This window comes from Moschus berezovskii, chromosome 13 (assembly GCF_049115385.1).
Source record: "Moschus berezovskii isolate FMDL1 chromosome 13, NW_MosBer_1.0, whole genome shotgun sequence".
Lineage (NCBI taxonomy): Eukaryota > Metazoa > Chordata > Mammalia > Artiodactyla > Moschidae > Moschus > Moschus berezovskii.
In genome coordinates this window covers 70,268,956-70,293,455 of record NC_142472.1, presented here as the reverse complement: position 1 = coordinate 70,293,455, position 24,500 = coordinate 70,268,956, and the positions used below count along the sequence as shown (strand labels likewise).

Here is a 24,500-nt window from a genome sequence, read left to right as displayed (position 1 = left end):
TGTGTGAAAATGTGTGTGTGTCTGTACCTATGAATGTCTTTGGGTACAGCTGTATATGTGTTCCCACAGGCAGGTGTACCCACAGGTGGGGCCAGATATGGTGATGAAACACGGAGCATTTGTCTGCTACAGATAACTAGAAACTGGACCATCACCATGGATCTAACTCAACCGGGAGGGTCCTAGCTCTTGTGACTGAACTCCAGGAGCACAGGCTTTGTGCTCTCAGAATACCTGGATGGTGCCTGGAGCTTCCAGCCTGATCACTTGGGGGGTTTCAGGCAACTCTCTTTAGCAGATACAGCGGTAGACTCACAAAACTGCCTTTATTTTTGAGTATACTTTATTTATAATTATTTATTCTTTCTTAAAATCGATTTAGCTTTGATTAAAATCATAACATAAAATAATCTTCACTCTACGTGTCCCACATGGCACGCAATAATTTAACACTTTATAAATACCTTTCACTGATGCACCAGTGGAGAAAGCACCCTTGGCAAAAGCAGTTACAGTAACTTGGTTCAATTTTTCTGTGGTAGCACTTTAAAAAATGACCATGAGATGGCGCTGTGCCCAAGTAGATTAAGCATGTTTTAAACCGGTTTCTCTATGACACTTAATTCTTTTCTTTAAATGTGGAAGAATCTACCATTCAACTTAAAGGAAAATAAGATTGGTCACTCTACTTTAATATTGACTAGGAATGAGTCTTTGAAATCACAGATTCATAAATAAGTCAAGGACTGTTTCATTGGAGTAATAGGTATGTTAAAAAGCCTTAGTGGGCTTTTTAACATACCTAACCCTGGTGGTCTAATGGTTAGGATTCCCATGTTTTGCTGCCAAGAGCGTGGGTCAATACCTATTTGGGGAGCTAAGATCCTGCAAGCTGTGTGATGGGGCAAAAAAAAAAAAAAAACCAACACCCACAAAACTTAGTAATCCAAAAGTCCCCAGACTTAACAAAGAGCCCAAAATTACCATTTTATTTAGGATCAGTCAAGTATATAAAAGGAACATTGCTTTCATCACCCTCATAGAATTGTGTTAGTCTTCCCACAAAATTAGGTCAACTTCCAGTTTATTTAAAGAGCTGACACCTCTGTTACATTTTAATCTGCTTTGACAGCAATGGAAGATCATAGAAACTTTAGAACATGAAATTCACATTTAAACTGACATGATACAAACATGCACACGTGTATATACTAAATGTTTTCAGTAATGACTCTTGCTTTCCTCCATATAAATATATAAATACTGAATAAAGTGCATGGGAACATGTCTGTACAAGTATACAGATGCATGTTTGTCTATATACACTTGAAGAGATAATTATGGAGAGAAAAACATACACATTTGTAATATATATGTAGTCAAAAGACATATCAGGCAGTATTTATGTTCATTCTGACCAAGATTGAGTATATGGGTGTAGAATCTGTAGTCTTTGCTATATTATGAGATGTGCAGAGTTATAAACTAAGGCAAAATACATTAGAGCAGAGACTTTTTAAACTTTGTGTCAGCTAGTATGGTATAATCATTAAAACAGTTCAGTTCAAATGGAGCCTAGGTATTAGCAGCTTACCATAAATTCTAGCTTTGAAAAAGACACCGTTCAATGTACTTAAAAGGACATAATTATTAATAGGATAGTCCTAAATGCATTTCCAAATTACACAATGGTATTTCCCACATTCTTTAGTTTTCAAATAGTTTTTTTTTTTCAAATGTTGTAGAGCAGAAAACTATTTTTGATTCATAGAGAGGCTTCAGTATTGTAATAACATATCTAACATCTGTTCCAATAAGAAAGTGCAGTTTAACTTAGAGTAATGTAATATCAAGGTGAATTAACTGCTGTTCATCTCTGTCTCTTTAGCAAACTTTCCTACAAAATATTACATTACCACTTTTTTAGGGGTAGAGAGTCCAGTGTCAGTGAGTAATAAATGAGTTGTTTTTAGGAAAATGGAGCAAAGATTTCGCTCAATATTTGGTAGTCAGAGTTGGGGTCAAGGTTGAAGTGTGTATTCCTAAATTAATTTGCAGATTTTGACCTTCAGTGGTATTTTCCCCCTCCTTCATTTGGTGGGTATTCATGGGCAAACATCAGGAAACTAACTGGGAAGACGATCCTCAGAGTAGAAACAAACCTGTTTCTGAGCCAGATGAGAAGGAAATAAATTGAACTGGTTCTCTAAATGTCTGTTAATTTCTATTTTTGATAAGAACCATTGTAATCAGGTTATTTTTCTTTAAAGGCAAAGATCTTGTTTTAATTATTTTTATAACTTTATACCTAGGGCATTTCTTCACACATAGTGTACACTCAATCACCAATTGTGAATCCAAAACTGAGCAGTTTTAGTAAATAGCATACATTGATCTGAAAGCACTGATTTACCTAATGGATGCCAACAGGAGGATCGCTGTGTTTTACAGAGTTGTCCCAAGACCCCATGGACTGGCATGCTGCAGTCCCTGGAGTCACAAAGAGTCGGACCTGACTGGACAACTGAACAAACAAACCTAAGACTCTACTGCAGTCAGTAGCCAAAAACCTGAGTCTGTTCCTCAATCCTGACAGTTACATCAATACTGCTTTACTGCTCAGAGGAGCGCATGCACAATGCAGTCATTAAAGGGAAAGATACCAAACACTTCTACAGTGCTGTTTAGGAGAAGCAGTTTCTAGAAACGTATCTGGTAATGTTTGATTATCCTTTTGATAGGTTTACCTAGTAGAGCAAACACTAAACAAGACCACATTGGAAATTCAGAATAAAGCACAAGTAGAAGAAGAGAAAGCAGCAATAGTTACTAAATAACATTTAAAATCGTGTTCACTTCTGAGAAGAATTAACTTGAAGTGCAGCAAATGCCAGCAGCTCTGTGAATATTTCAAAATGGCATCTATGAAAAAGCAGGAATGAAAAAGTTGTCAAGTATTTCTTTTAAGTATCATAGCAATACAGATTTCATAACACTGTCCTTAGTGTCTTTTTGTTGTTATCATTCAAAGTATGTATCATGGTAAGTTTTAAAGAGAATTTTTCTTTATGTAAGAGGCCATTATATGTAACCAATATTTCACTATTTAGAGCTATTTTTATTTACAGCAAAAGGTACCCAACTCATGCCATCAATTAACGACATAGCAGTGAGGTTTCCACTTGAAAATAGAAGATAATTTAGATTTACTTATGGCCTCATTGTAATCATACAATAAAAGCTAATTACTTTAAAGACACATCATTTACAATGTTAAAAATAATATCCTAAAGCTCACAGCTGAAATGCTGTCAGAATATTTTTGAAGTGAACCTTTTGTGGCATTGAACCCTGCTTTTCATTGGCAGAATAAAATGAGGCATATAGATATTATTGTTGGTTCCACTAGACTGGCCTAATTTTCTCCAGTCTCCCAATTTTTTCCCCTCCCAGAGAGGGAAAATGGACTCCGCGTTGCCCTCCACGGTTGCTATGGCAACCAGTCCATCAGACGCAGCTAACCTTTTCATTCACTGTGTTGCTACTGTCTGCAGGAGCAGCTTCTGAATGCTCCTTTCCTAGAGCAACCATAGTGCAGTCATTATCTGTCATCTTGTCATCTTTCTTCGAATTCTTTTTCGGTCCCATTTGGAGTTGACTGGACTTGTAGGCCAAGGCCGGGATAGTGTTCACTAAAATTAACTGCAATGGTTTTTTATTTTCCTTGTACTGACACTGAATATACCTGGAAAAGGCTGACCTATAGGTCTTATTGAACAGTGTATACACCAGTGGGTTGACTGCTGAGGAGAGGTAACCGATCCAAACAAACACGTTGAGCAAGGCTTCGATGACATCCCTGTTGCAGGACTCTTTGCAGATGACAGCCATTATGTTGGTGATGAAGAAGGGGCACCACATCACCACAAACAGGAAGAAGACGATGCCCAGCACCTTGCAAGCCTTCTGCTCGTTGCTGATGGACTGCATAGTCCTCCTGCCATAGGAGCCTGGCTCCCTGTGGATGGACCGCTGGAAGAGCTTTTCCGAAGACAGGGAGCTCTGAGGCAGGAAGCTGAAAGAAGCTAATTTGGTCCGTGTTCCAGGATCGCTCACACACAAAGTGGCTTCTTTCTGGAGCGACTTGATGGTGAGAAAGTAGGTGATCACCATGATGGTTAAGGGAATGAAAAAGGCCACGAAAGAGCCAATCAGGACAAAGTTCTCATCCGCGAGTAAGCAACTCCCTTCCTTAAAGACTTTGGAATCGTCCTGGAGCCCAAAGACTGGTATTGGCATGGATATACCTGGAGATGGACGGAAAACGAGCCACGATTATTAAGGAAGTGAGTATATGAAGGCAAGAGCATTACCGCATAATGGTGGCTGTTAGAATAATTTTATATCAGCGTTGTTTAAAAGCTTAACATATACTTTCAAAGAGAATTAAAATTCCCTTGGACTTACTTATCTGTTTCATTAAGTATACACTACATAGTTCCTTGTATTTATATTGACCTACATAGACAATCCTTTACTTATAAAGAAATAGCAATAAATTAACTTTTCTTATGCTGTTTTTCTGATTATAACATTATACTTATTGATTGAAGAAGAAACAGATTGAGACCAAAAAAAATAAAATAAAAATGACCAATGATGCCATCACTCAGAGATAATCATCATTAAAAATTTGATGATGTTTATTTTAGATACATATACACACACCATGCACACACATTTAAAAACAAATTCAGATTCTATTTCATGTACAATTCTATAACTCTTTCACCTTATGCATCACAAGCATGATTTATACAAATAAATTCATAAAATTAAAAAGTTAATGTATTTCTTTCTAGAAAATTAGGAAAATGAAAAAAAGTAACAAGTTACGAATAATAACATGTATTCTTGCCAGTCAGGGGCACCCATAATTTGCTTTTTCCATAGTTTTTGTTTTCCATTTACATGCATATGTAAATATATATACGGGCAATATTTTATGTATAGCTTTAAATCTCATTTAATGTTAAATCATAAAACTGCATATATTTTTAAGCATTTTTGAAAATATGATTTTCTAATGTGAATTTAAAGTAACTTTAACCTGTTTTGATTCTTTTTTTTATAAAAAGCTTTTTATTATGGAAAACTTCTGACATATACAAACACCACAACACAAAATCCAGCACAATGAGCCTATCACCCAGCTTCAACAATGATCAGCTGGAGGCCAATCTTGTTTCAGCCATATCCCCACCTGGTGCAACCCTCCCATGTTATTCTGAAACAAATCCAAGACATCATATCATTCAATCTGTAAATATTTTAGTGTGTGTTTATAAAAGCCATGCACTCTTAAAAATCCTGATTTATCATGGTACCATTCCCATTCCTACATAGAAGTTTAATACTTCTCTAATATTGTTAAATACAGAGTTGGTATCCACATTCCTAATGTCCCATAAAAGTTATTATATATTTTTAATAATAATTTTATAAGTAAAGCATTCAGAAGGGTAGATTACAAACAAATTAGCAGCCATGGGCTTTTCTTATTGACAAATATAAGATTTGGGGACAGAATGAGACAAATATATGGGAATTTGCGTCCATGGTCAAGTTGCCTTGTCACTCAAATTTGGGGAACTTTTAGAGATGTTTGGCTCAGGCAACGGAGAAGGCAATGGCAAGCCACTCCAGTACTCTTGCCTAGAAAATCCCATGGATAGAGGAGCCTGGTAGGCTGCAGTCCGTGGGGTCGCTAAGGGTTGGACACGACTGAGCGACTTCACTTTCACACATTGGAGAAGGAAATGGCAACCCACTCCAGTGTTCTTGCCTGGAGAATCCCAGGGACGGGGGAGCCTGGTGGGCTTCCGTCTATGGGGTCACACAGAGTCGGACACGACTGAAGTGACTTAGCAGCAGCAGCAGCAGCAGGCTCAGGCAGAGGGAGGAACAGAGGGAATAAAGACAACAGTTGGCCTCTAATCATGCTAGTTTCTCTCCCATGATGTTACGACCAGATGGCCACCACCATCACTGTACAGTTTTGGGGAAGTGGAAATGTTTTCCTTTACTGGCCTGGGAATGGTCAGGCCAGGAAATCATGTGTTTGTCATAAAGGAAGAATCAGGATGATGCAGAAAGAATCAAATATTCTTTTTTGGTTTAGTTGTTTTATTTGTAAGAGACTTCCCTGGTGGCTCAGATGGTAAAGCATCTGCCTACAATGTGGGAGACCCGGGTTCAATCCCTGAGTCAGGAAGATTTCCTGGAGAAGCTGTGCCGGGTCTTCATTGCTTGGCATGGGCTTTCTCCAGTTGCGGCGCTGCGCAGGCTTCTCATTTCAGGGCTTCCCTCACTGTGGAGCACAGGCTCTGGGTGAGTGAGCTTCAGCAGTTGTGGCTCATGGACCCTAGAGCGCCAGCTCGGTAGTTGTGGTGCGTGGGCTTAGTTGCTCTGCACATGTGGAATCTTCCCGGAACAGAGATGGAGCCCATGTTGCCGGCTTTGGCAGGCAGATTCCCATCCACTGCGCCACCAGGGAAGTCCTCAAATGCTCTTTATAACTTAGTTTAAGGTTGCTTCCTTCGTGAAGGGTAGAAACCACAGCACCACCCCAGAGAAAGTCAGCAAAAAGTTTCTATCTCCTGCCCATGTTTTTAGCTCCTTCAGAACTGTATAGCAGGGGGTGCCCTGGTCCTTGCTTCTGACCATCATTTAGAGTCTAATAAGTGGTCACAAACCAGCCAACAGGAGCTACTGCTTGCTTGACTCTTGCTACCCTTGGAAAACTTCCGTTGAGTTCATCTCCATCCAACCAGGGATCGGACTGTCCTAACCTCACGTCACCTCACACTGGCCATCCTTGCAAGGAGGGTACATCAGCTTGAGTTACTGTAATGCCGGACGCAAATCTTCCTCTGCGACACTGGCCATTATGGTCACAGGCTGAACCGACAGTATCTGTCACTTGTCTGTGCACGGCCATCCCAGGACTCTTGGAAGGTGGAGATAAATGACGTCAGAACTATTCTCAAGGACACTCGGTGTGGTTGGTGGCTCTTCATTTCCTTCATTCCTCTCTGTCCCTGGCCTGTTTCTGGGAACATGCTGTGGGCCAAGGAGAGACGGAAGAAATGTGGTTCCAACAGGAACATCCTCTGAGATTTTGGATACATACCAGTTTGGCTTATCCTTCAAAAGACTCTTTTTTAGAAAAAAAAAACATTTTTAATTGGAGGATAATTGCTTTACAATATTGTGTTGGTCTCGGTCATACATCAGTGCGAATCAGCCATAGGTGTACATATATTCCCGTCCCTCTTGAACCTCCGTGCCACCTCCCACCCCATCCTACCCCTCTAGATCGTCGCAGAGCACCGGCTTTGCGCTCTCTGTGTCGCGCAGCTAATCCCCCGGCAACCTATTTCAGGCGGTAACGTGTGCGTCTCCATGCCGCTCTGGCAGTTCCTGCCGCCTCCTGCCCTCACTGCGGCCACAGGTCTGCTCTCTACAGGTCTGCTCTCTACAGGTCTGCATTGCCCCCCTGCAAGCTGAGACGCGGTTTCTAAGAAGAGTGTTTTGTCTTTCTAGGTGTTTGCGCTGTCTGTAGAAGGTGCTTCCTGTGTTAATCTACGTGATCTTTGTTAGTGTAGTTGTTCACTGCTTAGAATGGATGCAGCCAACGTGCTTCCATGGATGTGGTGAGGATAAAATGAACCAAAGATGCAGAGTACACAGGACAGTGTTCAGTACAGAGTAGATGGTCTACTGATGGGATGTAAACACAAGAGCAGCCTTTTCCCAGGATTATTCAGATTGAATATATTCACTTGACTTTTCCCTAATTTGTCATATTTTGCTTTGCTTGTATATTCTGGACTTTAATGGATGAAAAAGTGAAAGCTGCTCAGTAGTGTCTGACTCTTTGTGACCTGTTGGACTATACAGTCCATGGAATTCTCCAGGCTAGAATACTGGAGTGGGTAGCTTTTCCCTTCTCCAGGGGATCTCCCCAACCCAGGGGTTGAACCCAGGTCTCCAGCATTGCAGGTGGATTCTTTACCAGCTGAGCTACCAGGGAAGCCCACTGTAATGTATAATAGATCTTAAATCAAAAGAAATTAAAAAAGACTTTTGGCTATTGGCTCTCTAGTTAATAAATAATGATGCAATTATTATCTTCTGCCAGGGTGACAAAGGGTCTCAATCAATTTTAATTTTGTCCAGCTAGAACTGTTGATTGCTTCTCTAATGTGATAAATTACAGCCATTACTATTTGTCATGATACACATAAACAAAATACCAACCATCCAAAAAAAGTGTATGATTTTTTTATTCAACTCTTAGCTGTGCATTTTCCAGAGGAAGTCACCACCTTGAAAGCCTCTTGCCCTATTTGTGAGCTGGTAATTTATATAAGTGGCAGTTCTCAATTAACTAGAATATAGGATTGCTTAAGAGACCAAATTCTTCAATCATTTGGAATTCAGATGTTGGGGAGAAGACATTTTTTTCCTCTCTCTCTCATACACACACCCTTCCAGAATGGCCCAACTTCTGTGGTCACGGAGGGAGAGGAATGATCATAGAAGCTGAGATTCCTCCATTAGGTCTGGGGGGAAGAGCTACTGTAACGTGGGTGGGGCAAGAGGCACAGGTAGGTCCTCGACTCGGGGGACCTTGGTTAGGAAGGACAGAATGAAGTGCTTGGGTCTTTAATGGCCATTTTTCTTTATGTAACAGAAACACTTTGAATGCTCTCATATACCATTCCGTTCAGTGCCTCAATCATAGCAGATGGTAAAAAAGGGTTTAGGGAGAGACCAACTATACAGTTAAAGCAATGCTCTATAAAAGAGGGGGAGGAATTTTACGTCAAAGAAGCAGAACACTCAGAGAGACTTTGTGGACACAATAAGCAATTCAAAAATGCTCCTACCAAGAGAGACAGACATGCTGGCAGAGAGCCAAGACTGTGGTCAGAGCCATCTACAGTGCTTTAATTTTCTGGTTGCTTTGTTTGATAATAGCTGCTTTTGAAGACCTGAGATCTCCTCTCACTTGAAATTTCTGCACATAAAGCATTTTCCTTTGTGAACAAACAGTAGTTCGAGCTACTCTGCATTTTAATATATTTTTCTGAGGAGTAGAAAACAGCAAATGAAATTCAGTATCAGTATCAGATCCTCCTTGTGTATTGTTTATTTCTTTTTAATAAGACTAAGACAATGAAGTGAATAGGAAGCTTAAGACACCCAGGAATATGAAGGCTTTGGTTGGTGATCTTTCTTTTAGGGTAACCCTGTTTAGAATTTGCATATAAAGTTTGCCCCTCTGGTTAACATCTTACCACAGTCAGGGTGAATGGCCTTAACTCTGCAGCACTGACTGTGAAAAGCAAACTTTATTCTCAGTCCTAGATTTTTACACTTTAATATCTTGGGACTGAAGGTATTTCTGAGAGAGTGTTTCCTTGTGAAATAAGAAGCAGAGATTCTCTGATAGGGAGCCAGTGGGAATCCCCAGGGCCTCAAAGACCAAATTTTGCCTCATAGGTTTCTTTCTCCTGAAACTACTACTCTTCCTTTGCATTTTAATGCATGCCCCCCCTTTTTTTTCTTAAGTAATAGGAATAGATTTACTAGCAGTTTGAGAGAAAGCACCACACAAGGTAACTGCAGGCTATTCATCACACCTTTGGGAGAGAGAGGTTGAATATAGAGGCCAACTGGGGCTGCGGCTTACCATCCTTCTAGTACAGAGCTTCTAATATAGCTCTGAGTCTGCTCAAGAGTTGCTGAATTCCTTACAAATTGATGGTCTGCTAACAAGGCAGGTGTACATAACAGGGAAAGCCAGATATGCATGTCAGTTACCCAGGAAATTGTATGTTTCTTCTTAGATAAATTCTGAATTTCTCTCTTTTTTTTCCCTAAATAACCTTATTTATTTATTTATTTTTGGCTGTGCTTGGTCTTAACTGCTGCTTGGGCTTTTCCCTAGTTGCAAAGTGCAGGGGCTACCCTCTAGTTGCCACACATGAGTAGATTGTGGTGGCTTCTCGTCTGGTTGATGGAGCGCAGGCTCCTGGACTTCAGTAGTTGCAGCACGTGGCCTTAGTAATTGCGGCTCCGGGCTCCGGATCACAGGGTCAATAGTTGGGGCACGTGGGCTTAGTTGCTCCACAGCATGTGGGATCCTCACAGGTCAGGGATCGAACCCATGTCTCCTGCGTTGGCAGGCAGATTCCTTACCACTGAGCCACCAGGGAAGCCCCCTGCATATCTCTAATAATAAACTGTAGCTTTTCAAAGTAGTTTTACAGTTATTCATTTACTCTGAAATGATTTTATTTTTACAAAATTGTAAAAATGTTATCCACACTGCCCTATAGGCAGATAAACATTTCGCTTTATAGAAAAACAGGTTTAGCAAGCTTGGGTAATTTGTTTAGAATCACACAGCAATTTAGGGGCACAAGACTGGGGTCTTAGGCTTTTCAGTTCTTATGGTTGATTTTTTTTACCTGCTTATTTGTTCCTTTTACGGTAGTTATAACAGTCTATGACTGTATCAGAGGTCCTTAACATTGGTTGCAGTAACATGGTGATAGCCCTAAAATTTGCAAAATTTATGTATATGTAGATTGTTTTAGAGAAGATAGAGTCTTCATCAGATTATCAGAAAAGTTCCTGCTCCCAAGGCTATTAATAACCCCTGAATTATATCAGTGCCCTACCTACAGAGTACACACACACACAGTCCCCAATGAGCCTCTGTACCTTGATGCTTTCTTTTTCATTGTTTACTCTCAAAGTTGAAACTTTCTCTAGTGAGACATTATCTTTGAGACCAGACAGATATTTTAAAACTGAAATCCTTATAATCAACACCTAGTTTCTTTTTTATATTGCAGTTATTCTCAACCTCGCGTGCATATCAGAATTACCTGGGGAGCTTTTGAAAATTTCATCTCCTGGGCTCCATTCCCAGAAGTTCTGATGTTAGTACTTTGAACAATACTAATGCTCAGGTCCTGCCAGGACATTATTATTAAAACAAAAGAACACCTAGCTGATCTTAATCTACAACCAGTGTCAAGAACCCAAGATGTATAGGATTAAAAGTGCAGTAAAAAGTGTTGATTGTGAAATAAAACCAAATCAAGCAAAATTTAAAAATTCTGCCCTTTGCCTTCATTAAATAAATCTATTAATTTTCCAACAGACTCAGGCCAACTTCCTGCAGCAAACAGCAGGGCAACGTGGAGAACTGATGGAGAGCAGTAGTTCATTGGGGGAGAAAAGTGTTGAATGAGGTTATTATGTTAAGCCCCAAGTCTTCGTCGCAATTCTTTAACTATTATGACTAAATGTCCAAGAGGCCTTTCAAGCTTGTATTCTGCCGCAGTCATGTACAATTCTCGGAAGAAATGCTCCAAGTTTGCCTGCCGTACGTGCAGTTGTGCACTCACCGCCCAAGCTGGTGGCCTTGGTTCCCTGTCCCTGCTTCCTAGAAAGGTGACCTCGTGCTCTTCTGACCCTCAGTCCTTTTCCATTGTGTTTATAGCCCAGAAGTTGTGCTTTTTTAAATTTAATTTTTATGTTGGTGTACAGTTGATTGTCCTGTCTCTTGAGAAACCTGTACGCAGGTCAGGAAGCAACAGTCAGAACTGTACATGGAACAATAGACTGGTTCCAAATAGGAATAGGAGTCCGTCAAGGCTGTATATTGTCACCCTGCTTATTTAACTTATATGCAGAGTACATCATGAGGAACGCTGGGCTGGAAGAATCACAAGCTGGAATCAAGATTGCCGGGAGAAATATCAATAACCTCAGATATGCAGATGACACCACCCTTATGGCAGAAAGTGAAGAGGAACTAAAAATCCTCTTGATGAAAGTGAAAGAGGAGAGTGAAAAGGTTGGCTTGAAGCTCAACATTCAGAAAACAAAGATCATGGCATCTGGTCCCATCACTTCATGGGAAATAGATGGGGAAACAGTGTCAGACTTTGTTTTTTTGGGCTCCAAAATCAGTGAGGGTGCTGATTGCAGCCATGAAATTAAAAGACGCTTACTCCTTGGAAGGGAAGTTATGACCAACCTAGATAGTATACTAAAAAGCGGAGATATTACTTTGCCAAACAAGGTCCATCTAGTCAAGGCTATGGTTTTTCCCGTGGTCATGTATGGATGTGAGAGTTGGACTGTGAAGAAAGCTGATTGCCGAAGAATTGATGCTTTTGAACTGTGGTGCTGGAGAAGACTCTTGAGAGTCCCTTGGACTGCAAGGAGATCCAACCAGTCCATTCTAAAGGAGATTAGTCCTGGGTGTTCATTGGAAGGACTGATGCTAAAGCTGAAACTGCAATACTTTGGCACCTCATGCGAAGAGTTGACTCACTGGAAAAGACTCTGATGCTGGGAGGGGCTAGGGGTGGGAGGAGACGGGGACGACAGAGAATGAGATGGCTGGATGGCATCACCGACTCGATGGACATGAGTTTGAGTGAACCCCTGGAGTTGGTGATGGACAGGGAAGACTGGCGTGCTGTGATTCATGGAGTCGCAAAGAGTCGGACATGACTGAGTGACAGAACTGAACTGAACTGAGTTGATTGAGGGCTTCCCAGGTGGTTCAGTGGTAAAGTATCTGCCTGCCAATGCAAGAGACGTGGGTTCGATCCCTGGGTCGGGAAGATCCCCTGGAGCTGGAAATGGCAACCCACTCCAGTATTCTTACCTGGGAAGAAATCCCATGGACAGAGGAGCCAGGTGGGCCACAGTTCATTGGGTTGTAAAGAGTCAGACACAACTGGGCAACTAAACAACCACAACATAGTAACTAAGTGTACAGCTAAAGTGCTTTCGTTATACATATGCATATATCCATTCCTCTTCAGATTCTTTTCCTGTGTAGGTTATTGCAGAATACTGAGTAGACGTCCCTGTGCTCTACACTAGGTCCTTACTGATTATCTGTTCTATATAATAGTGTATATATGTTAATCCCAAACTCTTGATTGACCCCCCACCCTCAACCCCAATGAAGTTGTGCCTTTAATGTGACCATCTTGCACTGAAAGGTCAAGAGACTGCATTCTGACTTGTTGAATGTGTGTTTTCAGCTGTGGACAGGACGCCTGGAAGTGCATCCAGGTACCTCATCCCAGGCAGATAAGTGTCCACCACCTTCTTCACCTGACCATATCTCACGAAGCCCAGATAGAAGCTGAATGATATGATAGAATTTGAAAAAAATGATCAGAGTCTCGTTTTCTTGTTGGAATCACAACAGAGAAACTTTTCAAATTCTTTCATTCAACTTGTCATCTATATTGACAATAAGTGGACATCACACTATCCACCAACGTAAAAGTGTCCTTTTCTAGACCGTATATTTAGCCCTGTGCTCAAGAGCAAAGGTTTATTTACAAAATTTCATCTCCGCCAAACATACATCTTCGAAGAACTATATCTTTTCTTCCATGTGTTTAAAAAGGGATAGATTTTGAAGTGATTCCTCCTGAAAGCCTGAAGAATGAATTTCACATGTGAAAACTCATTTCAGGGCCTCTGGGCTTAGAAGGCGTGTGCAGAAACAGTGTCCCTAATGCTTGAGTGCACTCTATAAGATCTCTGTGACCTGGTCTTACTGTCATCATTCACCTTTCTCAATTCTGACACAGCCATGTGGTGTTCTCTGTCTTCTTTATGTCATATCTTGAACTGTTCGGGAGGGTATTACATGTGGCTTGACTCTTCAGCTAGTAGATCTACTGCTCCCACCTGAGTCTTCCAGTGGCGTGCTTGGGGAATGGTGGTGTCCTGCTGCTGGAGCAAGGGGTCCCATTCTGTGTACCTGCAGTACCTCAGGGGGTTACCTACTAATCCAAGCTCAACTTGTGGAAACACAGAGGAGCATAGCAGGAGAGACTCCTGAGGCACAGGCCTTGGAAAGAAGCGCGTTGTAGGAGAGAAGTACTGAGAATATCTGGGGATGCAGGGCAGAGAGGAATGTGGTATCTAAAACATGCTGGGTTGGTCCTAAAAGCCTTGAGCACCGTGGGGGAAGGACGATGCTCTGTACGCAGAATCTGGGAGGTGCGGTCTCACTTCTCCATTTTACCCTGGACCAGTTCCAACGTCACTCCCTTCCCTGACATGCTCTGCCAGCTCCTGGGGGGCTCCAGAATTTCTCTGTAGCAAGGACCTGGGGTGGCAGCTGGCTGGGTGTGTGGAGCAAGGCAACTTGTGGCTAATTTGTTTTTACTTTGTATGATGATTTGGGGGTGATCTGGAGGCTGTAGATAGAGATCATGTCCTCAGACCACAGTCTACATTTCTTTCAAGACATATCTCATGACATCATTCTTTTAAGACACCCCTGGTGTGAAACCTTCCCCTAATTATTTTTCTCTAAAATAAGAACCTTTTCCCTTTATAGACCTTTATGTGTGCGTGTGTGCTCAGTTGCTTCAGCTGTGTCCGACTCTTTGCTACCCCATGGACTGTAGTCCACCAGGCTACTCTGTCCACGGGATTCTCCAGGCAAGAGCACTGGAGTGGACTGCCATGCCCTCCTCCGGGGGATCTTCCCATCCCAGGGGTCGGGCCCAGGTCTCTGCATCCCTGCATTGATGCAGACCTTCATCACCTCCATAAATCATTTATACTGAGCTCACCCACCCTTCTAATGCCTTAGAATTTTTCTCTAGAATTGCCATTTCAACCATGAGATGATAATCTCATTATGATAATCGACTTTGTGACATCGATGCTTTTACCTATTGCAGGTTCCTCCAGCAGCTAACGCAGCGCTGCTCATACTTGGGTCTGGGCAAATGCTTGTGGGGCATTAAGAAGATGAATGGAAAGAGGAGAAAAGATGAGGAATTACAAAGGTAAATTATAATAATAATTCTTATAGACATAACTTGAATTTACTGGATTATTTCATAATGTTATCCTTCATTTTTGCCAGAAAAACACAGTAAATGAGCTTACCAGTTAGCCACGTAGGGCAGAGAGAGGGAAATCAGATAATTACGGGATCCTTACCTTCTGAGAAACCACATAGAGGATTAACCAGCACGTGAGCTGACCGTCTGAACAGCTAAAGATGCTGTGACATGCAGTGTCTGCTGACCGTCTGAACAGCTAAAGATGCGGAGACGTGCAGTATCTGCTGACCGTCTGAACAACTAAAGATGCGGAGACGTGCAGTGTCTGCTGACCGTCTGAACAGCTAAAGATGCCGAGACGTGCAGTGTCTGCTGACCGTCTGAACAGCTAAAGATGCCGAGACGTGCAGTGTCTGCTGACCGTCTGAACAGCTAAAGATGCTGTGACATGCAGTGTCTGAGGGAGAGTCAGGAGACCTGGGTTTATTCCTGTCTGTTCTGATTCATAACCTAGATCTAGGGTTGTTGTTTTTCTCAAAGTTCTCCTTCAGGTAAATTACACAGGTACGTATTAGGAAACTAGAGCACAATACAGTGAGGAAAGCACGGACTAGGGCATCACGAGACACAGGGTGGCATCCTGACTCTGTCAGTCACTAGCTGGCTGACCGTAGATGGCTTAATTGTGAAGCCTCTGTCTGTAAGGTAGAGATAATAAAAGAGGCCTTCCCTAACTTACCTATAGGGCCCTGGTGAGAAAACAACAAGGTAATGTGTCTGAATTATCTTGTAAACTTTTAAGATGGCAGTTATTATAATGTCCTTGACACTGTGCCTTCACTCTGTGAGTGCTGCAGAAGAACTTTGAGAACCTTTGTGAAGCCTAAGATCTTGCAGGGAAAACGAAACAGACACAGGTGATTTAGAAAGACAGCAGTGCAATATTTAAAGTGGGTATTGGAAGGACTGATGCTAAAGCTGAAACTGCAATACTTTGGCCACCTCAGGCGACAAGTTGACTCACTGGAGAAGACTCTTATGCTGGGAAGGGTTGGGGGCGGGAGGAGAAGGGGACGACAGAGGATGAGATGGCTGGATGGCATCACCAACTCTGTGGACATGAGTTTGAGTGAACTCCGGGAGTTGGTGATGGACAGGGAGGCCTGGCGTGCTTTGATTCATGGGGTCGCAGAGAGTCAGACACGACTGAGCAACTGAACTGAACTGAACTGAACTGAATCCACAAAGTCCTACTGTATAGCACAGGGAACTCTAATGTTATGTGGCAGCCAGGATGGGAGAAGCCTTTCCCTTCTCCAGGGCATCTTCCCAACCCAGGTATCAAACCCAGGTCTCATGCATTGCAGGTGGATTCTTTACCAACTGAGCCACAGGGGAATCCTGAGAATTCTGGGATGGGTAGCCTATCCTTTCTCCAGCGGATCTTCCTGACCCAGGAATCAAACTGGGGTCTCCTGCATTGCAGGCGGATTCTTTGCCAACTGAGCTATCAGGGAAGCCTTTAGAAAGACAGCAGTGCACTATTTAAAATGGATAACCCACAAAGTCCTACAGTATAGTGCACTGAACTCTACTCAATGTTATGTGGCAGCCTGGATGGGAGGGGAGTTTGGGTGAGAATGGACACGTGTATCTGTATGACTGAGTCCCTTTGCTATCCACTTGAAACTATCACAATGTTGTTATTTGGCTATGTGTATGCACTCAGTCGTGTCCGACTCTACAACCCCATGAACTGTAGCCTGCCAGGCTCCTTTGTCCATGGAATTTTCCAGGCAAGAATACTTGAGGTTATTTGACTATACTCCAATTAAAATAAAAAGTTAAGAAAATAAAATCAATAAATAAGAAGATAGCAGTGTAGGACAGAATGAGACCAAGAGGAGAAATAGGTGATGTGGATGAACACTTGCACACGATGTCAGAATGTGATGGTCACTGTGCGTTAGTGCCTCTGGGAAAGAGTTGTGCGGGAGACTGTATGGTTAGGCTGGGTTTTGTGGGTAAACAGACTCTGGACAGGGGTCAAGTCCAGAGGCGGAGGGGCAGGTATGCTATTGCTGAACATTCAGGGCTGTAGTACACCTGCCGGGCGCACTTGCCAGTGCTGAGTTCAGTTGTGCTTGGCATGCAGCTGTGAACTCAGGAGCAAGGGCACATGCCTATCAGCGGCAAGAAGCAGTCCCTCTCTCTGTAATAACGACCTGTTTAGTCGTTCATCCAGTGATCAAATATTAACTGAACCACAGAGAACTAGGTACTTTAGCAACTGACAGGAAGAAGGTGCTTAAGTCTATAATCACTACAATTCAAGACTTCTGCCTGTCATTCACGAACTCATCAATCCAAATCAAGACGAGGGAGGAAAAGCATACAGAGGTGTATGCAGAAAATCTAGGTTTAGCCCTGGCATCAAATTGTTAAAATTCAGTCACGGCAAATCTTGATATTTTTCAAAGGCAGGTATAATGCAGGATGCATTATACCCAGGTGCATCAGTGGTAAAGAATCCGCCTGCCAACACAGGAGATTCAGGTTTGATCCCTGGGTCGGGAAAATTCCCTGGAGAAGGAAATGGCAACCCCCTCCAATATTCTTGCCTGGAAAATCCCATGGACAGAGGAGCCTGGTGGGCTATAATCCACAGGGTCACAAAAGAGTCGGACACCACTTTGTTTTCTTTTTTTTTCCCACTTTGTGACTTAACAACAACAACAGCAATGCAGGATGGCAGTTTGCAAATGTTTTGGTCTCAAGACTCTTTTACACATTGAAAAATTATTAGGGACTCCATAGAGTTTTTGTTTCTGTGGGTTATATCTATAAATACTTGTTGTGTTAGAAAAGAAAGCTGAGAACACTTAAAATAATAATTTACCAATCCATTTAAAACAAAACTAATAACCCATTACATAGTAACATAAATAACATTTTTATGAAAAATAATTATGTTTTCCAGAACGAAACAGCGGAAAGAATGGCACTGTTTTGCAGTTTGGGAAATTTCTTTCATGTCTGACTTAATGGAAGACAGCTGGATTCTCACATTTGCTTCTGCTTCAGCCTGTTACATCACATGCCACGTATCCTCTGGAAAATTCCACTGCACCCTCATAAAACAATGAAAGGGAAAAGAGAAAATGACACCTTATTTTCCCCAACTTTATCAAGATATATGACATATACCACTGTGTAAGTTTAAGGTATATAATGTGATGATTTGATACACATGCACTTTGCAAAATGTTTACCACAATAAGGTTGGTCAACACATCCTTTATCTCATAAAATTACCATTTTGTTGTTGGTACAGAGAGAACAGTAAAGCTCTGGGCTCTTCAGTTCAGTTCAGTATTGTTAACTACAGTCATCATGCTGTACCTTAGATCCCCAGAACTTATTCATCTTGTAACTGGAAGCTTGTAATCTCATTTTGCCCAACCCTCAGCCCCTGGCAACCATCATTCTGATCTGTTTGTAAAAGTTCAATGTTTTTAGATCCTACATATAAGTGAGATCATACAGTATTTGTCTTTCTCTGCCAGACACTCACTTAGCATAATGCCTTCAAGGTCCGTCCATGTTGTCACAGAAGGCAGGATTTCACCCCTTTTAATGGCTGAGCAATATTCCTTCTGTATCTATACACACCGCATTTCCTTTATCCACTCATCAATGGACCCTTAGGTGTTGGCTATTGTGAATAATGCTGCAAACAACATGGGGGTATAGACATCTCTTCAAGACAGTGATCGCGTTTCCTTTGGATACGATGATAACAATGCTGATGACGAAGATGATGTTGGCGATGATAATAGTATTAGCTTGCTAGACTTCCTGAAAGTGTCCCAGAGATCCCGGGAACCCACACTGAAAACTGCTGATGGAGAAGTAAAAGCCACCAGCTTCGACTCAGAAAACTCAAGTTTGGATCCCCTGTGACCTTAAGCAAATCACTTAATCCATCTGAGTTTTTCTCCCATAAAATGGGGGATTATTTAAAAGTATCCCCATTAAAGAATTCTCATGAGGACTATAAATGAGAATTGCTCTACTGTTGGTAGTAAATATTAGGTCTTAACTTGTTCAGTCTTATTCTGTCTAGCAGACAGAAATAACAGAGAAAAATGTTCAACAGCCTTTCTAATGTGCAGAGTCCTTCATTCTATGTGAAAATCTCTGCTGTGGCTGAAACCACTGAAGTTTTATTGCAGACCTGGTGTGATGAGGAAACTCCTGCTGTTTCCCTTGTACACTGAGTATCAGAGCTTCCTGCTTCATCGATGTCACCTCTCTATCAGGGACTCAGTTCTGCTGCCACCGGGAACCCAGCGCTACCTCCATGCTGGCACAGACATTCTGTTTTTTCCACTTTGCTCTTTCCCATATCACAGTTTTGCCAAATGCTGCTCTTTGGAGGAACCTCGGCCATGAGCCAATGTCTGACCGGCAAGGAAGGCTGGGAATTTGAGTTCTGCCTCTTGGGAATTTCTCCAAATACAGAAAGGTTTGTTGGAAGAGATGGCCAGCTATGACTATGCCAGATACCCATTTCACCAGACCTAGCTATGGTGTGATTTGCAGCTGTTGTCACTGGGCTAGGGGCAGGGAAATGCCTTTTTCAAAGATGGCAGTGCTGGAATTCCCGGCCTTTTGCTACTTTCCTCTTCCTTCCTGTGACTCTCCTCTTTCTCTGTCATCCCTGCAGTCAGCTCATGCTCAAATATTTAATACACAGATCAATCTAGAATTATATACCAATAGGTGTGAACCTGAATGCGTGGGGGACGGGTGTAATCATATAACTGAGTTCTGTTGGAGTATAAGAGGGTGGAAGAGTAGTGCTTGGTAAGCTGAACAGTGTCTAAGGATGATAAGGTTCAGTTAAGAAAAAAATACACTGTGCAAGCCAAACAAAACATCTGTGCACCAGACCAATTTTTCATTATTCAATTAGCCTGGCATAGGTTTGGAGCTTTAAAAGTTTTTTTTTTTTGCATTGTGTATTCGCCCTGCCCCCATAGCTGCTGGTGTAAATAAACTGCATCTCCTGTTGGTGGAAAAAAAAAAATTAAAGTGTTTTTAAGTGGATTCTTCTTTACTCACATCTCTTATAGGTTTCTCATCTTGCCATGTTCTTGGGGTCACCATTCCTGTACTGATAAACTGACATTGTTTCTACCGGAAGGCTCAAACACATTTTAATTTGGTTCTTAAGTCCTGTGATCAAGCAGGGTCTTTCTCAGCGTGGGTGGCAGACATACTCCCCTTGGACACAGATCAATGCAATAGCCAGACAGATAGGTAAACTCTTGTTCTGGCAGTGTCCCTGGAGGAGGGGGACATGGAAAGTCACCAAACAGTGACCCCCTTTTCTAACTTAAGCTACCCTTCTGTATCTCCCTCCTGTCTTAGCCACTCTCCCCTTGAACTGCTAGGTTTGTAGAGCTTTGTAGCTTCCCAGTCTTTTATCAAAAACTCATCAAGGAAGATCCCCTGGAAGAGGAAATGACAATCCACTTCAGTATTCTTGCCTGGGAAATCCCAAGGACAGAGTAGCCTGGTGGGCTATGGTCCATAGGGTCACAAAGAGTCAGACATGACTGAAGTGACTGAGCACGCATGCACGCACTGGTTGGCCAAGACCTCTAAACTTCCCATCCAGTTTAAGGAAGCCTGAGATGAATAACTTCGGGTTTTGATTTCTCCCAGACTGTATTTTCAGTGAGTGATAATAAAATTGCTACTCAGTAAGATTTCATTTATTCTAACTTCTACAAAGTTATGTTGTTGTTCAATCGCTAAGTTGTGTCCAACTCTTTGCAACCCCATGGACTGCAACACGCCAGGCTTCCCTATCCTTCACTATCTCCCAAAGTTTGCTCAATCTCATGTCCATTGTGTTGAAGATGCCATCCAACCATCTCATCCTCTGTTGCCCTCTTCTCTTCCTGCCTTCAATTGTTCCCACTATCAGGGTCTTTTCCAATGAATCAGCTCTTCGCACCAGGTAACCAAAGTATTGGAGCTTCAGCATCAGTCCTTCTAGTGAATATTTGGGGGTTGATTTCCTTTTGGATTGACTGGTTTGATCTCCTTGCTGTGCAAGGGATTCTCAAGAGTCCACACCACAATTTGAAAGCATCAATTCTGTGGCACTAAGCTGTGTTTATGGTCCAAGAAGTTAATTTGCCAGTTGCATGTTAAAATTGAAACTCATTGAATAAGTCAGACCAGAAGAACACTCTCATATAGATAACTTCCATACCATGGAAACAGGGACTTCTGAAAAATTGCTTAGTTGTCCTTTTAGTTTTGGGCTTCCCTGATAGCTCAGTTGGTAAAGAATTCGCCTGTGATGCAGGAGACCCTGGTTTGATTCCTGGGTCAGGAAGATCCCCTGGCTAAGGGAAAGGCTACCCATTCCAGTATTCCTGCCTGGACAACTCCATGGATAGTCCATGTGGTAGCAAAGAGTCAAACAAGACTGAGTGACTTTCAATTTCACTTTTCCATTTAGTTTATAAGGGTAGGATGGTTTTATACTAAGTGGGAGAGAGACCCTCCTTTTAACAACCTTTTGGGCATGTTGAGTAGTGGTGGATACGGCCAGGTAAACTGAACTTCTTGATTATATGCTCACTGCTTTTCTAAACTTTGTGACAGTAGCAAAGACATGGTTTAACTAATTCCAGCCCACTAAAGTTTTGCACCGATACATTTTGTGGGGGACAGAATAATGATGCCCTGAAATACTCACATCTAACTCCTGGAACCTGAATATGTTGTTTCACAGCGAAAGGGAGTTAATGTTGCAGGTGAGCATTAAGGATGCCAGTCAGCTGACCTTCAGCCAGGGTGAGAATCCTGGTTCATTCAGGTGGGCTCACTGTAATCACAGGAGCCTTTAATGTGGAAGAGAGAAGAGGAGGGTCAGACCAGAGCGATCAGGTCTTTGAAGAAGGCAGCCGTTGGCCTCTGGAAGCTGGAAGGGGCGGGGTGATACTTTGTCCCCGAGCTCCCTGAAGGAATGTGACCCTGCTGATGCCTTGACTCAGTCCAGTAAGACCTATTTTAGACTTCGACCTGAAACTGGAAGTAATACATTCATGTGTTTTTTAAAAAATCTGACCAAAGTGTTGCTCAGTTGTGATAATTGTTACTGCAGCCCCAGAAAAGGATACACAATGCTTGGAGCGGTTCCTGCTCGGATACTTGGGTATTGTTGTAGGTCGGCACATTTGAGGAGACAGTCAGTGGGTGGGGGGAGCTCTCCAGGTCATGAACACAGCTTTTGCTGTGCACAGCCCTCCCTGCCCTCACTGTTTTAGCGGCACTGCTTTTGTGCGTTTGGAGTGGGATTCACCTGATGAATCCTTCAAAACTTCGTGAGTTGTGATGCTCATCCAGGCTCCTGTGTTAATTTTTAAACTCTCCTGTGAGGAAGCAAACTATTCCAGAATATGAAAAGCGACCTTGCTTTTCACCTTTATTTATGCTATGAAAGTGCCATTCACAGCTGTGGTCCTGTGGGGTGAAATGAACAGGCAGGAGGCTGGGGTTGGGAAGCAGTGCCTTCTGTCCTTGGTCCTTGCTCTTCCTCGGACAAGCCATGGGTGTGATGGATTTTGTTCTCCCCTGAACAGTGACAACAGCTTTGTCAAGTTCCTCCCATCCTTTTGATCTTTGAATTGAAACTGTGGGTTTAATTTAGGGGAAAACTAGTCTCTTAAGTTGTGCAATTAACGATGTCAAATTATCCCAATATGAACACGTTTTATCTTTTTAACTAGTTAAGTCTTACTATTTTGTCATCATAGTGTAAGGCGTTTTTATTTTTTTCATAAAGTTCTTGAGGATTCTTATGTTACCCCCTTTCTTCCCCCCCATATCTATCTGCGTGGTTGCTATTGTTCCTTTGTATGCTGTGTTACCTCTGCATTATTGAGTAAAGTTTGGGGGATGCATTCCCTTGATCGAATTGCTTCTCACAGGCCAAAGTATCTTTTGTTTGAGTTTGTGTCGCAGCTTATGGAGACACCAGGAGAAGGGGTTTCACAGTTCACGCCCTAGCCCATATGCCTCCTGGTGATTTCGGTTGGAAAGGAAGAGGGACTTTAGTGCAGAGAATCTCTAGCATTAAAATGTGCGCCCAAAGTTCCCCTGTTTGTCCATCTCCTGCCTGGATGCCTGTAACAGCACCTGCGTGGGCTGCTGATCTAGCTCACCCTCCCCTGGCCCTCGGGCTGGGAGGAGCATGAGGAGAGAAAACTCAGGGACCAGCTGACCGCTTCCCTGCTTCCCCCGTGCTCTCGTTCAATGTTCTTGACCTTGGGGCACATTAAAAACATCTCAGAGCTTTAAGAAACTGACACCTGGGCTGAGCCCACAGTCTGACTTTGAGCCCCAGGTGAGGCCCAGGACAGATTTTAAAACCCCACAGGTGATTCTCATGTGCTGTGAAGGCCAAGCTCTGCAGCCCCAGCCCTAGTTGGCCTTAACAAGCCCACTGGCTGGAGAAGATGCTGGCGGAGGTTGCAGTTTCTTTGCTTTGCCTGATCACAAGGCAAAGGAAGCAGCCCCTGCCAAGGGTGGTGGGGAGACCCTGAGGGGGCCCTCTACCCCGTCTGTGGCTCTCACTGCTTTCCTCTTGAGATCTTGTGTCTCCCATGTGTGGACCTGGTAACCTGTTTTCCTAGAGGTTTGCCGTAGCTTTTTTGCTAGTCCTCAGAGTCATTAGTAACCTTCTTCTGTTAGGCTGGGAAGAGAGAGTCTCCAGTTCCAAAGGGTCTGCCTTTGTAACAGCACCTTGAGGCTCTTCTTTACTTTTACACCTGGAAGAGTAAAGGGGAACCAGCCTGAGAGACTAAGCTAGATGGGTTGTGGTCATCAGCACCACGTGTATTTTCCTAACAGATTGGGGGAGTGGAGTGGGGGGTGGGGGTATCTCAGGACTCTGGACACAGTGCCAAGTCTGGGATTTGATTCCTTTTTTTTAAATTCATTTTGGCTGTGCTGAGTCTTCATTGCTGCCTGGGCATTTCTCTAGTTGCAGCAAAGGTGAGAGGGGGCTACTCGCTAGTTGCAGTGTGTGGACTTCTCATTGCAATGGCTTCTCTTGTTGAGGAGCTCAGGCTCTAGGGCACGTGGCTTCAGTAGTTGGGGTGCACGGGCTTAGTTGTCCTACAGTATGTGGGATCTTCCTGGCTGAATTGAACCCATGTCTCCTGCATTGGCAGGTGGATTCTTTACCACTGAGCCCCCAGGGAAGCCCTGGGATTTGATTCTTACCTAACAAGTTTGTCCCTCATAGTTGTGAGGATTTAATGAGATAAAGTGGAAAGACCCTCCCTGCCCCGCAGTGTCGTCTTTCAGGAGATGCCCACAGATGTTAGCTGAACTTGAACTCCTGAGTGTGAAAAGGACAGCAATATTAATGTGTTACAGGTGGATCAATGCTCTGAGAATACAAGAATCCTCTAGTAGGTGGTGTTACAAATGGCTTAGATGTTTCTTGGTGGCTGTGAGTCGCACCTTTAGTGTTCCCTTTTGTTA

At 42.7% G+C, this 24,500-nt stretch overlaps 1 protein-coding gene across 2 annotated transcripts in view; it reads right to left on the bottom strand.

Annotated features, from left to right (window-relative positions):
* Window positions 1–813: 813 nt before the first annotated feature.
* The window catches only part of HTR2A (5-hydroxytryptamine receptor 2A), a 70,785-nt gene continuing 47,098 nt past the window's right edge, over window positions 814–24,500 (bottom strand). For both annotated transcript variants that reach the window (XM_055426091.2, XM_055426092.2), the window contains exon 4: window positions 814–4,307. In XM_055426091.2, coding sequence (XP_055282066.1) covers window positions 3,508–4,307 — 800 coding nt within the window. In that variant the 3' untranslated portion in view covers window positions 814–3,507. The remainder of the gene's footprint in view (window positions 4,308–24,500) is intronic.